General features: G+C 55.9%; 1 protein-coding gene across 3 annotated transcripts in view; it reads left to right on the top strand.

The window, feature by feature from the left end:
- DUOX1 (dual oxidase 1) overlaps positions 1 to 15,139 on the top strand; it is a 32,151-nt gene extending 17,012 nt beyond the window's left edge. The window contains exons 20-35 of one of the 3 annotated variants that reach the window (XM_014847039.3): positions 106 to 199; positions 478 to 653; positions 2,565 to 2,634; positions 3,062 to 3,187; positions 3,697 to 3,875; positions 4,213 to 4,443; positions 5,009 to 5,108; positions 5,352 to 5,401; positions 6,824 to 6,951; positions 10,175 to 10,328; positions 10,744 to 10,976; positions 11,224 to 11,382; positions 12,518 to 12,673; positions 12,916 to 13,044; positions 13,762 to 13,927; positions 14,312 to 15,139. In XM_014847039.3, the coding sequence (XP_014702525.2) occupies positions 106 to 199; positions 478 to 653; positions 2,565 to 2,634; positions 3,062 to 3,187; positions 3,697 to 3,875; positions 4,213 to 4,443; positions 5,009 to 5,108; positions 5,352 to 5,401; positions 6,824 to 6,951; positions 10,175 to 10,328; positions 10,744 to 10,976; positions 11,224 to 11,382; positions 12,518 to 12,673; positions 12,916 to 13,044; positions 13,762 to 13,884 (2,108 nt within the window). In that variant the 3' untranslated portion in view covers positions 13,885 to 13,927; positions 14,312 to 15,139. Of the gene's footprint in view, positions 1 to 105; positions 200 to 477; positions 654 to 2,564; positions 2,635 to 3,061; positions 3,188 to 3,696; positions 3,876 to 4,212; positions 4,444 to 5,008; positions 5,109 to 5,351; positions 5,402 to 6,823; positions 6,952 to 10,174; positions 10,329 to 10,743; positions 10,977 to 11,223; positions 11,383 to 12,517; positions 12,674 to 12,915; positions 13,045 to 13,761 lie in introns of all 3 variants that reach the window. The other 2 variants (XM_014847037.3, XM_044764962.2) reach the window with 2 other exon arrangements.
- The last annotated feature ends 282 nt before the right edge of the window (positions 15,140 to 15,421 follow it).

Raw genomic sequence — 15,421 nt, 5'->3', positions numbered from 1 at the left:
CCTTGCTGTGTCCAGCAGTGGGTCACACTAGTGTGAGGCCCCTTCTGGCCAGTCTGGGGTTTGGGCAGGTGAGCTGGGGCTCTCATGGGATCGTCCTTCTCCCAGGATCCCCTGAGGAGAAGTCTCGCCTTATGTTCCGCATGTACGACTTTGATGGGAATGGTCTCATTTCCAAGGATGAGTTCATCAGGATGCTGAGGTTGGTTCTATGGGACAGCCAGGAGAATGGGCCAGAACAGGGACTGCCGGGGGAAAGAGGTGGGACATGAAGGAGGGAGCAGGAGGATAAAGAGCAGAGGCCTCTTCCTCTCACCCATACAGCTAGAGACCATTGTGACTAGGAGGGGGCTTGGGATTTGGCCAGTGGAGGCCCTCCCATGTGGGCTCTGACCACCTGGTGGGATAGCCAGTGGGCCCTTGTATCTAGGCCCCAGGCCCCTTATCAGGCCTTTATGGTTCCCCTCCCCCCGGCCCCAGGTCCTTCATTGAGATCTCCAACAACTGCCTGTCCAAGGACCAGTTGGCCGAGGTGGTGGAGTCCATGTTCCGGGAGTCCGGCTTCCAGGACAAGGAGGAGCTGACATGGGAGGACTTCCACTTCATGCTGCGGGACCACGACAGTGAGCTCCGCTTCACACAGCTCTGCGTCAAAGGTGGGGCGGCCCAGGGGGCAGGGCTGACTATCCCTTAGGCACAGCAGGTACATACCTAGGGACTGCATACTTTTAGGAGCACACAGAAATGTTTTAATTTCTTTTAAAGTCCAAAGAAAAGAAGGAAGATAATAAATATGTAAGAACGTATTCAGCCTGGATTATATTCTTTATATCAACATAATTGTAAGATACAATTTTTTTTAATGGAAGAAGGGGCCCAAGAAGGCAACAGTGCCTGGGGCCCCCAGAAGTGCTCATGCTGCCCTTTTTGGTGGGGTGGGCAGCATCAGGAGAGGATGGGGGATGGCAGCTGGAATTCTGCTTCCTTGTCGAAGGCCTTTATGGCTGGTGCCCAGGGCAGGGGGGGAACTGCCTCCTCGTTACAGCCCTACCTGGACCACACCCACCTCAGCTGGGGTGTCCTGTCATGGGGGGTGCTCTGGTTTTGTCACTTTATGCTCTGGAGCAGAGCTCAGTAAATGTTTCCTGAGTGCGTGGAGACACACTTCTGTTGTCCCTCCCCCTACTTCCTGCCCCACCTGTGTCTGACTCAGGTGGGTGGGGGCTAGAGTCGGAGTGAGGAGGGGGCTGCTAGCAGGCAGGAGGACTGTCTGTGGCCTGCTCCGAGCTGTTATAGTGTCTTCACAGTTCTCGATTCTCACTGGGACATGTTGAGACCAAACCCAGCTCCTCCCAGGATTATGAGAATTTGGGGGAGCTGAGCAGCCCAGATGGGGCAGAGGGGCGAGTTAGACAAGACACAGCTGGGCCTCTGTGGGGCAGGAGGCGGGTGGGAGGGGGCAGGGGTGGAGGGTGGAGTTGGGAGAGTGCAGACCCAGCCCTCCTGATTCTGCAGCTTCCACCTTTCCCAGGCTGCCAGGGCAGTGGGCACCTGGGCCTGAGGGCAGAGCAGGACAGGTGCCTGGAAGGAAACCCGGGCCAGAGTCCGGGACATCCAGCCCCTGGGGGAAGGAGAGGACCAGGCTTGAGGAATGAGGATTAAGTAGACAGCATTGAATACTCTTTTGTTTTGCTTTTCATTGTTGTGCTTTGTTGTTTCCTCCAAATTTTACTCTGAAACATTTTAAACCTGCAGAAAATGTACAAAAATGATACTAGGAGTGTCCCTTTACCCTTCACCTAGATTTGCCATTGGTTACCATGTTGCCACATTTGCCGTTTGCTGAACCGTTTGAGAGGATAGACATCTATACTTTGTTTTAACACTCTGATTTCATTCAGTTCAGCTTGCTCTCTTTCTGCCACTGGGCTCTAGAACAGGGTCATCTTCGGAATTGGTTTAGCACTTGGAAGTGACCTGGAGATTCCCAGGCCTCCTTGAGAACCTGGATTTGCAGCTCAGTCCTGCCCTGCCCATCAGTGCTCAGCCCAGACAGGGAACAATGGGCGGCTCCTGGGAGGGTTCCCCCCCGACCCCGACATTTTATTGTGAACATTTCAATACAGAAAAGTGGAAAGAATTTTTTAGCGATCTCCCATATACACACCACCTAGATTCTATATTTAACCCCTGGGAGGGTTTAAGCAGGAGGGTCTTTCGCAGGATTTTTGCGGCAGAATGGTCTTGGCAGGCAGGTTGCATATAGTTCCTGCCCTCTGCCTACCCCATAAACCTGATACCAGTCCCAGGAGTGGGACTGAAGGTGGACACACAACACACTCAGGGGAGCCTGGCTGGCCAACTTTGTTTCAGGCCTTCTCCCGACCCACCCGTGGCTGGGTCGAGCTCACACTGGGGACACGGGCTGAGGCTGGGGCACTCAGAGGCAGGGTACTGGCCAGGGATCCCCTACAGTGTCTGGACCTGGGGTGGGTGCTGTGCCTTTGAGCTGGGTCCTCCCAGGCTCTGGGCCATGAGCTGCTCCCTAGCCCAGCTCTGCGTTGCAGGAGTGCAGGTGCCTGAAGTCATCAAGGACTTCTGCCGGAGAGCCTCCTATATCAGCCAGGAGAAGATCTGGTGAGCCCTCAACTGGGAATGTTGGAGGGAGGGCTGGGGTTGGGGAATTGCCTTTTCTCTTCCCAGAATGAGTGGGATCAGGGTCCCCCCAGCCCATGCATTACCTTCATGCAAATTAGAAAAAGGCACTCCTTACTCTGGGCAGACAGCCCTGCACCAGGGAAAGCAGAGAGCCTGCTGGATTTCAGCACTCACCTGCTGCCTCGGCCAGATGCCCTTGGGAAGGGCACAGCTGTATGTGACGGCCTTGGCTGGGACCCCCATGATCCCACTCATTCTCTCGCTAGGTCTCTGAGGGAATCCTGCTGTCCCCTGGCTGAGAGCTCTGACCCTTCCTCCACAGAGGGGGTCTGGAAGCAGACCAGGGGCAGCAGTGGACCACGTGGCTCAGGTGGCCAAGGTCCTGTCTCCCGCATTCCTGTTCTAGTCCCTCTCCCAGAGTGAGTGGTCGTTATCCCCGCAGCGACGTTGAGGTGGAGCTGACACCACAGAAACTGCAGTGCCCCATGGACATAGACCCTCCCCAGGAGATTCGACGGAGGTTTGGCAAGAAGTACGCCTGCTCCTCCCCTTTGGCCCGGGCAGTTGATCCATCTCCTTGGCATGCATACATTGATTCTATGGTGTCAGGCACTGTGCTAAGCACTGGGGGAGCAGGCAGGATGAATAGTTCTTGCCCAAGAATGTCACAGTCTGATGAGATAGTCTGGTACATTGATAATTACAATGTCCTACTGAGGAATGTTATAATAGTAGTAAGAGCAAGGGGCTTCAGAACTCAAGGAAGTGCTCACCTCTGCCTGGGAGGTCAGGGAGGCTTCCAGGAGGAGGTGTCCTTTGAGCCTCCAGTAAAAGGATGAGAACTGGTAGGAGCTGGGAGCTACTGATGACCACTTCGGAGGCTGTCCCTACACTAACAGCCGGCTTAAGGAATGTGGTATAACCTTTGGGGTCTGAATCCTGCTTGTTTTGAGTAACTTGACGCCCTTTTTTCCCCTCTGGGGAGCAGGGCTGCACTAGCGTTGGGTCCTTAGCCCAGAGCCAAGGCTTCCTGTCTCCCAGGGTAACGTCGTTCCAGCCCCTCCTGTTCACCGAGGCTCACCGAGAGAAGTTTCAACGCAGCCGGCGCCACCAGACGGTGCAGCAGTTCAAGCGCTTCATCGAGAACTACCGGCGCCACATCGGCTGCGTTGCCGTGTTCTACGCCATCGCGGGGGGCCTTTTCCTAGAGAGGGCCTACTGTGAGTGACAGCCGCAGGGGGGACAGGACTTACAGTAATTGATAGCCCTGGGGCTGGGGCCTGCGGTGAGTGACAGGCAGCCCCAGGGCGGGGCTGGCAATAAGCGACAGCCCTGGGGGGCGGGGCCTACGGTGAGTGTCGCATGCTGGGGGCAGGGCTTGCAATAAGCTACAACCTTAGGGGCAAGGCCTGCTCTGGATGCTTGGAGCCCGCTGGAATGGAGACTGCGGGGAGGCGCGTTGTAAGTGGTGGCGAGCCAGGCCCTGCGGTTGACGTCCGTCAACAGCGCTCTGTCCTCTGCGGGGCTCCCAGCTTACCTGCCTGGGCCGCTCCGCAGACTATGCCTTTGCGGCTCACCACATGGGCATCACAGACACCACCCGTGTGGGCATCATCCTGTCGCGGGGCACGGCTGCCAGCATCTCCTTCATGTACTCCTACATCCTGCTCACCATGTGCCGCAACCTCATCACCTTCCTGCGAGAGACCTTCCTTAACCGCTACGTGCCCTTCGACGCCGCCGTGGACTTCCATCGCCTCATTGCCTCCACTGCCATCGTCCTCACAGGCAGGACCTGGGAGTCCCTGGGATTCTTCCCATGTCCTCCTGCCCCCTGCTGGCTTCCCCTCTCATGAGAGCCCCCTCCTCTCTACCTGCACTTAACTTGAGTGTAAGTCTGGGATGTCCTTCTCATAAGGATGGAGGTGGCCCCGGCAGTGGTGTGAAGTAGGCCCAGGAGCCCCTCACTGCCCCACCAGTGCCTCTTCCCACACTTTCAAGGCCACCTTGCCAGCCTCCAAATGATGAGTTACTAACACCCCAGAGTGAGTGTACATAATGTGTGATCTCTCCCAGTTTTTACATTTTAAACCATAATTCTGTGACAGAAACCAAAGGAGTGACCTTCTAATGGTATAATTTCAGACTCATGTGGTTTGTGTTCATGGATGGTGTGTATACAGGCCATGGGGAGAACAAGAAGTCCATTAGAGATCAGAAGTCCAGACCACTAGGACCCTTCTTCAGGCCCCCAACTCTGGCTGGCTGCTGTCCTCCTCCTTGGGTTGAGTGGGTTGAGCACCCCCACCAGGCTGCCCCCAGGCTCACTCCCACCTTGTTTGGTCTTCCTTAGTCTTACACAGTGCAGGCCATGTGGTGAATGTGTACCTGTTCTCCATCAGCCCACTCAGCGTCCTCTCCTGCCTCTTCCCTGGCCTCTTCCACAACAACGGGTGAGTGTGTGTGTGTGTGGTGGGGGGAGGGGATTCTTTGCAGGTGGAAAGAGGCAGATTCGCTTGGCTCAGAAGAGAGTGTCACCTTCCAGGTGATAGGACAGACGATGACCAGCCTGAGCCCCCGGTCCCAAGTCGGCAGAAAGGGAGACTGGTGGTTGGGTTGGGTGCCTCCTCTGGACGGTCCTTTCTGGAAGTCCCAGACATCTCTCAGGATCCTTCCTTGCTTTCTCTTCCCCACAGGTCTGAGTTCCCCCAGAAGTATTACTGGTGGTTCTTCCAGACCGTGCCAGGTGAGAGCCCTCCCTGCTCCATGAATTTCTGGGCCCGGTTCTGAGCTCCAGGCTCTGGGTTCTGTCTGCCACGGGGCAGCCCAGGCGCACTCACTTGGCTCTCACGCTGAGCCGGGCTTTGCCCTGGAGCCCTGAGGACTCTCCTGGGCAGTAGGAGATGTTTTCCAGTCCTTCTCTCAGGAGCTTGGCTGGCCTCCCATCCCAACTCTGAACAAGTTCCTCCCTCTGTGGAATGGGAGTGGACTCCCTCCACCCTCCAACACACACACCTGCCATGACAGCGCCTTTGAGGGATACTGTGCCCCAGCTGCATGGGGGAGGGACCAGGCTCTTTGTCAAGCCAGGCAGAGCCCCGCCCCCCCTTGTACTCTGTCTCGACAAGGGCTGTTTAGGGGCATTTTCCTAACTCCTCGTAATCACTCACTTTAGAACTATTAGCTGTGAATCTGTTCAAACACTTCTTGAACCTATTTCTATTTTCAGTTTGTTCCGTCCTTGGGGTAACACTTTTTCTACACTCGCTCCTCTCTGTGAAATACAGCATGGTTTTTCTTATTTTTTTAATCCTGAAACGATCTGCTTTGAACTTCAGAGAGTGCTTGCTAATTCCTGTGCGCTGGGATTTAGCGGATAAGGCTGTGCTGATGCGCTCTTCTCTGGTCAGGACATTACAGGCTTTGGTTAGATCCCTTCTTAACCTCTGCTTTTCCATACTGCAGTGCTCTAATCTTCCTGATTTCCGCCTGTCTCCTCCTTGATCAGCTGAGGGGCCATTCTCTGGTCCCTGCATTCCCACCCTGGCTTCAGCATTGCCCTTCTGTGTACCCCAGCCCTAGGATCCCTGGTGAGAAGAGAGGTCCCCCCACCAACTCCCGGCTGGATGCAGGGGGCTGTGGTGGTCTCACTCCCTCACTCATGGTGCCAGTGCTCATGCTGTGTGCTGGAGCAGCCAGGTGGACTGCTGTAGGGACACAGATCAAGCCTTGGCTCCATGAGGGCAGGGCCTGCAGTGTCCAGAGTCTAACCTAGAGGGGCCAGAATAGACACCCCGTACATGCGTTTATTCAGCACATGTTTATAGAAGGCCCGTGGTGTGCCAGGCCCTACACTAGGCACTAGGATTCAGTAGTGAACTAGCTTAGCCTCGTCCCTGTACTTGTGGACCTGAGAGTCAGGAAAGTGACAGACACAAAACAAATAATGACGCAGGTGCTTGAAAAACAACATCATGACAAGATCTATGAAGGATGTGTAGGATCTGTTGAGATGAAATGTACCTGTGATCAGTCGTGTGGGGGGAGAGGAACAGAAGGCGGTTCTGGGCTTCCCCACTCCCTCATAGGACAGTGGAGTGGAAAGGGGACCCTGACCTCTGGCAGCCTCAGAATAGCCCTGCCCCTCTACCCCATGTTTATTTTGCAGGCCTAACGGGGGTCTTGCTGCTCCTGGTCCTGGCCGTCATGTACGTCTTCGCCTCCCACCACTTCCGCCGCCATAGTTTCCGGGGCTTCTGGCTGACCCACCACCTCTACGTCCTGCTCTACATCCTGGTGAGGGCTCTCAGCTCTGAGGCAGGCTAGCGGGGTCTGGGTAGGGCAATCCCAGGGGGGCAGTGAGGGCTGAGACATCAGCTCCCTGTCCCCTTAGTTATTTCAAGTATCCTCTTCACTTCTCACTTAAAAGATGGGGTTATGGAACGGGCTCTCAAGTAGACTGAGCCCAGTTTGTGACACTTGGGAGATGGACTCCCTGCTATGGGTTTTGCGGTGGTAGCCCTACCAGGCTGATCTATGTTCTTCACAGACACCCCCACATCATTTCTACCCAGCCAGTCTCTCCCCACTTTAGATGGCTGCTTTGGGCTCCTGCCTGGACTGCCTACAGTCAAGGGAGCATCACCCTTTTTGAGAGAAACCTATCTTTACTGAGTTCTGCCATTTTTGTTCTGATCCTGTTTTCTGGGGTGTTAGCCACCCCACCCAGCTAAGTGCCACCTGTAAAGTTAATGAGCTTGCTCAAAATGTCTTTACTTGGACTGTTGATGACATGGATTGTTAACATTCAACTTGTCCCCTTTCCTTGGTAACCTGGGCTCCTGCCTCCCATCCTTCCCATTCTCTCCCTTTTCCTGTCCTGCTCCCTTCACTCTTCCCTGGCTTTGACATCAGCTGCTTCAGCTGGCTAGTTCCAGAGCTGACTCCGATCTGTGCCCCTGTGTCATGGCTCTGCCTGGCCTGCCTTCCTTACGGACACAGGCAGTTCCCCAAAGTGCACCCCCAGGGCCTTGTTGAGAAGCTAAACCGAGTCTTAAGGCCCTGATGTCCCCACTGATGATAGCTTGGCTGCAAGCATTCAAGAAGTGCACAGCGCATACAGCTGCCCTCTCTGTCGCCTGGCCCCAGGCAGGTGACACAGGGGTCTCCCTTGTCCCGAGACACAGGGAGAGTGTCCACTATTGCCTGGGTCAGGCTGGCGCCTGTGGTCAGCCCTGCCTCTTCTCAGGTGTAGTTCTGTCCTCACTGACAGGTGGGGGGGTCTGTTTCCACCTTGCCTGAGACTTGGCACTTCACAGTTCTGAAAATGACTACCCAGCCTTGGCTTAGGGTATTTCCTAGAACTCTTAATGTTTGTTTCCAAAGAAATCTCTCCCTTCTTTGGAAGCCGTGGCTAATTAATCCTTCCCTCTCTATTTTCCCAATAATGGGTGGAGCCTTGGGGTTACTGTTTCTGTTAGGGGTGGAGATGATATTCTTGTTCCTGGTGAAAAAGCAGCTTCCTTGAGCTAGATGGGACACCCAGAAGAGGGGCCAGACTGGTTCCCTGTGACCAAGACCCCTTACTGATTTATTCCTGGGTTTTGGGGATAACTGGGGTTCAGAGCCACCCTTCCTGCCAGCAGGGAACTCAGCAGCTCAGAAAGGTACAGGCCCTTCTGCTGGGCAGTCCTAGCCCTAGCAGATTGGGAATGGCTCACCTGGGGGGAGATGGGGGCCAGACCACCACTTCTTTCCCATTTACACTTGACTTCAGGAAGAGAAGTTTCAAGTCAAATACCCCAATGTGGAGTAGACCCTAGGGAAGGTTGTGCAGGCCCTGATCCAGGCCAGAGAGGGTGGGGCTCGCAGAAGCTGAGCTGGCAGGCTGTTCCTCCGGCTCTCCAGCTCCTCAGCCAGCCATGAGTCTGCAGCAGTTTTGTGGTTTAAAAGTAGAGCCAACACCAAATGGGGAGTATAAAACAGAGGGGTATGATGTCACCCTGACATTGCTCTCAACCTGATTGGATGTTCAGGAAGCCTTGGGGGTGGGCGTGGGCTCCACAATGAAAGAGAAACTTGGGGAACTGGGAGCCAGTTCAGAGAAGAGCCCAGAGAGGTTTAAGTGAGTCCTTTGGAGAGAGGCTCCAGAATCCAGGAACACTCGGCTGGGGGAAGGGAGAGCTGCCTGAGGAACCAGAGTTCAGTCACAGTTATCTCCGGAGGGTCTAGCCTGTGCTAGTTCTGTGCTTGGCCCAGCAGAGGAGGGGAAGACTCTGAGCTCTGCCCTCAGGAACTTAGGATTTGCTGCAGAGACAAGTGCCACACACGAGAACTGATCAAAATGAGCAGAGAATATAGGACTAATTGTGAGCTAAGTGTTCCAAGAGTATACTACAGGAGCTCAGGGAAAGCAGTTTCATTTGCCCCAAACTGGTTTGCGAAGACTTTGGGGAGAAGATGGGACTTGGGCCAAGCCTTCAGGAGAGAGAAGCTAAGGTGTGACAGAGGGCAGAGTGGAAAATGAAAGGCCATCCAGGTAGAAGGAAGGGCCTGAACATAGGGGCAGGGCTGGGAATGATGATGGAACATTCAGGGCACGGAGGAGACGGGCCTGGCTGCGGATGGCCACAGGACCCCCGGTGGTGGCCGGACATGGTGGACCTGTGCCGCTGCAGCTGAAGCCGAGGGACTGTGGCTCCATTGAGGCCGTGCCATGTGGGAGAGTTGGGAAAGCGTAGAAAGAGACGAGCAGAGGGTGAGGAAATGAGGCTTGGGCAACAACAGGATTGGAGGTGGGAGAAGGAACAGAGCCAGTGCAGGAGGTGGGAGTGAGCAGCCCAGACGGAAAGGGGGAGAAGCAGCAGAGCATTGTTGCAGCCATGGCAAGGAGTGGGTGGTCACTAGTGCCACAGGCTGCCAAAGGTGGGAGCGAATGTGGTCTGAAAGGAGACCTCAGGGTTTGGCCAGCTGAGAGCAGGTCCTGAGAAGAGGTGGAGGTGGGAGCCAGACTGAGCTGACTCAGGAGCAAGTGAGTGGGAAGGAAGGGGGCAAGTAGTGTCTGACCATGTGAGACCAGCCTGTCGGGGAAAGGACCAGAGCTGGACAACACCTGTCAGTTAATTTATGGAAAAGGGGGACTGGTGAGGTGTTCTTAGTCTCCAAAGGGAGAGGAAAAGTTGGAGAAACTCCTTCTTCGACTCAACAGGTATTGAGTGTCTCCCATGTACGAGGCAGAATCTGCTAGGAGCTGAGAGCATGGTGGCAAACAAGATGGACACGGTCCCCCCTTCTATAGTCCAGTGGGGCAAACAATAGCAAACATGTCAATGAACGATGAAACAAAAGTACTGTGGATGGGGGAGTGGTTAGGTTTGGGAACCTGGAAGGAGCGTGGCACACGGTGAGGCAGGGATCAGATGTGCAGTGGGAGAAGGAGGCAGAGGTCTACAGCCCGAGCTGGCCTCGGACCCTGTTGTGGATGTGGCTGGGTCTGAGCTCCACTCTTCACTCCATCTAGCTTATCATCCACGGCAGCTTTGCTCTGATCCAGCTGCCCCGTTTCCACATCTTCTTCCTGGTCCCGGCGCTAATCTATGTTGGGGACAAGCTGGTGAGCCTGAGCCGGAAGAAGGTGGAGATCAGCGTAGTGAAGGCGGAGCTGCTGCCGTCAGGTACAGACCCAGAGGCTGTCAGGGGACCAGATAGGTGGTACTGAGGAAGCTGATAGGGCACGTGCAGAGTCTGGACCTTGCAATCTCCTGGCCTGGCCCAGTGGAGTTGGCAGGGGCCCTGGGGTGGCAGGGACAAGGGAGCTGGTAAGAGAAGCTCTTTGCCTGGGGACCTGAGCCTCTTTCACAACAGAAAGAGGAGCAGCCCAGGCCAGCCTACCCCTTGCCCTGCTGACCACCAGCCCCGGCCCCTCCTCAGGGTGGACACAGCCCCAGAGAGGTAATGACTTCTGATGGGGGGAGGCCTCCACTGTCATATTCCAGAAGTAGAGCTGCAGCTGCAGGTGAGGGAACTCTCTGGAGGCCACATTGTTACTGGGTTCAGTACAGCAGCCTCCCACCTACCTCCCCTCCTCAGGAGTGACCCACCTGCAGTTCCAGCGGCCCCAAGGCTTTGAGTACAAGTCAGGACAGTGGGTGCGGATCGCCTGCCTGGCTCTAGGGACCACTGAGTACCACCCTTTCACGCTGACTTCTGCACCCCATGAGGACACGCTCAGCCTGCACATCCGGGCAGCGGGGCCCTGGACCACTCGCCTCAGGGAGATCTACTCACCCTTGACGGGCAACGGCTGTGCCAGATACCCGAAGGTGCCCAGACGCAGGCCACATGTACCACATGTTCCCACATCCCCTATCAGGCTTTGGTCCTGCAGCATCAGACTCCCCACTGTGTTCCTTCCCTCCCCCCCTCCAAAGACTGGTTGTTCTAGATAATACCACCACCCCCTTCTTCCCCCTCACTCCATAAACCTACTGCCTTTCCCTGCCTCCCATTTGTGGCTTCAGAACTATAGTGGTGGCTGAGCTTAACTCAAACCCACTCCCCTCTCTGCAGCTGTACCTCGATGGACCATTTGGAGAGGGCCACCAGGAGTGGCATAAGTTTGAGGTGTCAGTCCTGGTGGGAGGGGGCATTGGGGTCACCCCCTTTGCCTCCATCCTCAAAGACCTGGTCTTCAAGTCATCAGTCAGCAGCCAAGTGTTCTGTAAGAAGGTGAGTACCCCCTCCTCCCGCCAGCCCATGTCCCCTGCTCCCTATCACTGTGTCCACCTGTGCCTGTCTCTCCTGCCCCTGTTCTTGGCCCCCCTGATCTGGACAAGGCCACATTGGCCCGACCCCAGGGTGGTCAGAATATCTCCAGACCCTAAAGGACAGAGTTGGTTTGCTGATGCCTCCAGGCTTTTCCCCTCAGTTATGGGGCACCCTACATAGGAGTTGCTTCTCAGAGTCCTTCCCCCTTCTTACAGAGGAGGCCAGCACTGAAGCACTATTGGGCTGGGAGAGGGAGGGCACCTGTGGGGTGGGGCAGAAGCGAAACTGACTCTGCTCTCAAGGGGAAGAGGAGAAGAGGGGCGAGGCAGGGCTGGGGGCTGGGTTGGCTCCAGGAACACAGCCCAGGCCCTCAGGCCCCCTCTACAGTGGGCCCCTTTGCCCCAGCCTGGACCTGGTGGCAGGCCCCTGCCTGTTTCTCTGGGCCTGGCAGGTGAGTCAGGGGCACAGGAATGCAGCAGGCAGAGGCCTAGCCCATATGCTGTCAGCATTTGGAGGGTGACAGACAGCTCCCCTGCTCCTCTGGCAGCGCCAGCTCTGCCTCTGCTCCTTAACCCACACTGCCCCACTTCTCCCCATCAGAAGCTGGAGATGGGTCCCCCCAGGGGGGCTTCCATCCCTCTCATCTCTCTTTGAGCCCATTCTTATCTGTTCCAGGTAGTCAGCTGGGTCTTCCCTGAGGCTGTTCTGTGACACACCCTTGGTGGGACCCTCTCTTTCTGGGCTAAGTTTGGGTGGGAGCTTCGAAGCCTGAGGAGGACCCACTGGAGGGAGTGGCAGGGTAGGCTCAGAATGAAAAGCTGCTTCCCACCCCCTCAGACCTTCAGCTCGCTTGACAAGGGTCCTTTCTAATCGCCCCAAGCTATTGTTCACACCCACCTCTCCATGTCCTGGGGCAACTCCATCTCCTACCCCAGAGCCTGGCCCTGTAGCCCCACATACTCCATCTCCCCAGGCTGTCTGGGGGGAGAGAGGCACAAGTTGGCCGAGACCAGAAGTGGTCTACTGGTGTGGAGATCCCTCAGATGGAGGGAGCCTGAGATGAGCTGGGTCCTAAGCTCCAGCTATGTGTCCCCAGATCTACTTCATCTGGGTGACACGGACCCAGCGGCAGTTTGAGTGGCTGGCTGACATCATCCGGGAGGTGGAGGAGAATGACTGCCAGGACCTGGTGTCCGTGCACATTTACATCACCCAGCTGGCTGAGAAGTTCGACCTGAGGACCACCATGCTGGTACGTCAGGGCCGGCCAGGCAGGGCAGCTCAGTGGGTGTGTGGTTGGCAGGGCAAGGCAGGATGGCCAGGGTAGATGGGCAGACAGCCAGGTTCAGTTGGCAGGAAGCACAGAGCTGGTGGCCTATATCCTCAGCCTCCAGCTCCCTCCCCACCCCAGTCTCTGTCTCCTGAGCTGCAGGCTGGCTTGGGCTAGGCACTGACCCTAATTGTCCTTGACCTGACCTTCCCCTCTGCCCCCAGTACATCTGTGAGCGGCACTTCCAGAAGGTGTTGAACCGGAGTCTGTTCACGGGCCTGCGCTCCATCACCCACTTCGGTCGCCCCCCCTTTGAGCCTTTCTTCAACTCCCTGCAGGAGGTCCACCCACAGGTCAGTCCCTACCTCATATCCAGGTTCTCTTCACCTTTATCATCTTGGGTCTGAGCAAAGCTCCCAAACCTGCTCCCTCAGGGAAAGAATTGATTGCTCATGAGCACCCATCCCCTGGGAGATTGGTGGGGTAATGGAATGGACAAGGAGAAGTGGGGATCACCTTGAGCTAAAGGGGGAGGCAGGTGACAGAGAGTTGCTACTTCTGAAGCCATGATGCCTTGTCCAGAAGGAAGAGCTCAACGATTGAGCTAGTCCCCACGATAAACTCCAAGCTGCCCTTACCATTAATACTGAGCCAGTCCTCACCCTGGACCCTGAGCTCATCTTCACCATGGACATTGGGCTAGCCACTACTCTCATGAATACTGGGCTAGCCCTCATTGAGACACTAAGCTATCCCTCAACTTGAACATTGATTAACCTGGCCCCTATTAGAAACACCGATTTTGCACTTGAAGCTGGCATATGCCTTGGAGGCGGTAGAGGCTAGACCCACAGAGAGCAAATCTACCAAAATTGAGCTAGACTTAGAAACAGAGTCAACCCTCACCATGGATGGTAGGAAGCAAACCTTCCTCAGGAACACGGAATGAGCCCTCACCAAGGACTCTTGCTGGTCTTTAACATGCACACTGAGCTAGCCCTCCCTCTGAACACTGAGCTAGCCCTCTCTCTGAACACTAAGCTAGCCCTGACTTCTTCCTCCCACAACAGGTCAGGAAGATCGGGGTGTTTAGCTGCGGCCCCCCTGGCATGACCAAGAATGTGGAAAAAGCCTGTCAGCTCATCAACAGGCAGGACCGGACTCATTTCTCCCACCATTATGAGAACTTCTAGGCCTCCTGCCCAGGGGCTCCACCTACTGCCCAGCTGAGCAGAGGTTTGGGCCTGCACCTCACCTCTGTACTTCTGGTTTCTGCCTCCGTCAGCCTTCTCCCCATTCCCACCTCTCCACCTTGGTCCAGGTGGCCATGGTCAGTCACCCATGTGGGTTCAGGGACCTCCCAGGCCCAGAATGTCTCAACCTGGAGAAGTGGGAGGCACTGTCTGGAGACTAGAGGTTGGGAGGTAGGAGAGCTATTATTGCTTTGGGGCAAAGTGACAACTCTTTTTCGAAACTAAGGGAAAAACTCAAAAGATGGGCGGACAAGTAGTGTGTGTGTGTGTGTGTGTGTGTGTGTATGGGGGCTGTGAGCCTAAGGAAGTAGGGGCACAGATGCTGGCATCTTAGAAGCCCTTCCCTAAAACCTCCCCCTCCCCACAGGGTTCCCCACTGCTAAACGGCTGGCAAATGCCTTGGAGGGGGGTAGAGGCTGGACCCACAGAGAGCAACTTACAGGAACCCCCTCGGCACCCCGGTCTAACAGCACAATTGATCTTCTCTCTCCTGTTTTTAAACGTCCTATAGTCAGAACCTGGCCCAATCTCTATGTGGTGCTCCTCAGCCCTTCTCACCTATTCCTGCCCCAATAGTCTCCTTTACAAATAAACCACTTTCCTGCTCTTTGGGTTTCTTTATTCTGCCCCAGGATGGGGTGGGTACTGGCAGAGGAAGTCACTCACCCAGCCAGCTAACCTAGGCTGCTGCAGACATTCTCTCTGAACTTGCCAGTATCCACTGAATAAAGGAACCCGCACAAGGCCGTGCCCCAGCTGGAGACCCCTTTCCGGGCTCAGGTGCACCCCTCCTGACAGAGAGCCTCTCAGGGTGGCTAGTGTGGGGCTTCTGAAGCCTGATCAGGAGGGGCAGAGAGAGAAGGTGGGCTGGGACAAAGGGGAGTGGAGGTGGGGACACAGCAAGAACCTACAGGGAGCCAGAGTTTCCCCGGCTTGCCCCAGGACTGCCGCTCTCCCAGCCTTTCTCTGAGCAACGGGACAGTTGAGCACCTGTGCCTACATGGCCTTCCAGGTGGGGAGATGACAGCGAGGAGACAGATGAGCACATTACCTAACCTCTTTGGGCCTCTGTTTTCTCAGCTGCAAAATGACTGAATGCCCTCCAAGTCTACTTCAAGATAGGGCAACCCTCTATGAGGGAATTTCTTATATTTGTCAGATCACATATCCTCCATTTCGATAAAATAGCGATTGGATTAGAAAATCCAGAGTCCCATGTTTCACACTTGGGAGTTGCAGATGTAGGTTCTGGAGGCGGTCCTCAGACTGCCCCCCCCCGCCCCCCCCCCAGGGCAGCAGTGCCCCCAGAGTGTGTGTTCAGCAGTCGGGGAGTTGCTGTTCCCCTTGCCCATGGGAGCGGGAGGGCGGGCCTGGAGTGGTTGGACAGCAGCTCCGCCTGGCAGCCCCGTGGGCATCCCGGGCGCTGGGCCCCAGGCCTCGGCTGGTTCCAGCTGTGGGCGCGGGCAGGGGCGCCGCC

Source organism: Equus asinus, chromosome 2, assembly GCF_041296235.1.
Source record: "Equus asinus isolate D_3611 breed Donkey chromosome 2, EquAss-T2T_v2, whole genome shotgun sequence".
Lineage (NCBI taxonomy): Eukaryota > Metazoa > Chordata > Mammalia > Perissodactyla > Equidae > Equus > Equus asinus.
This window is presented reverse-complemented; position numbering and strand designations above follow the sequence as displayed.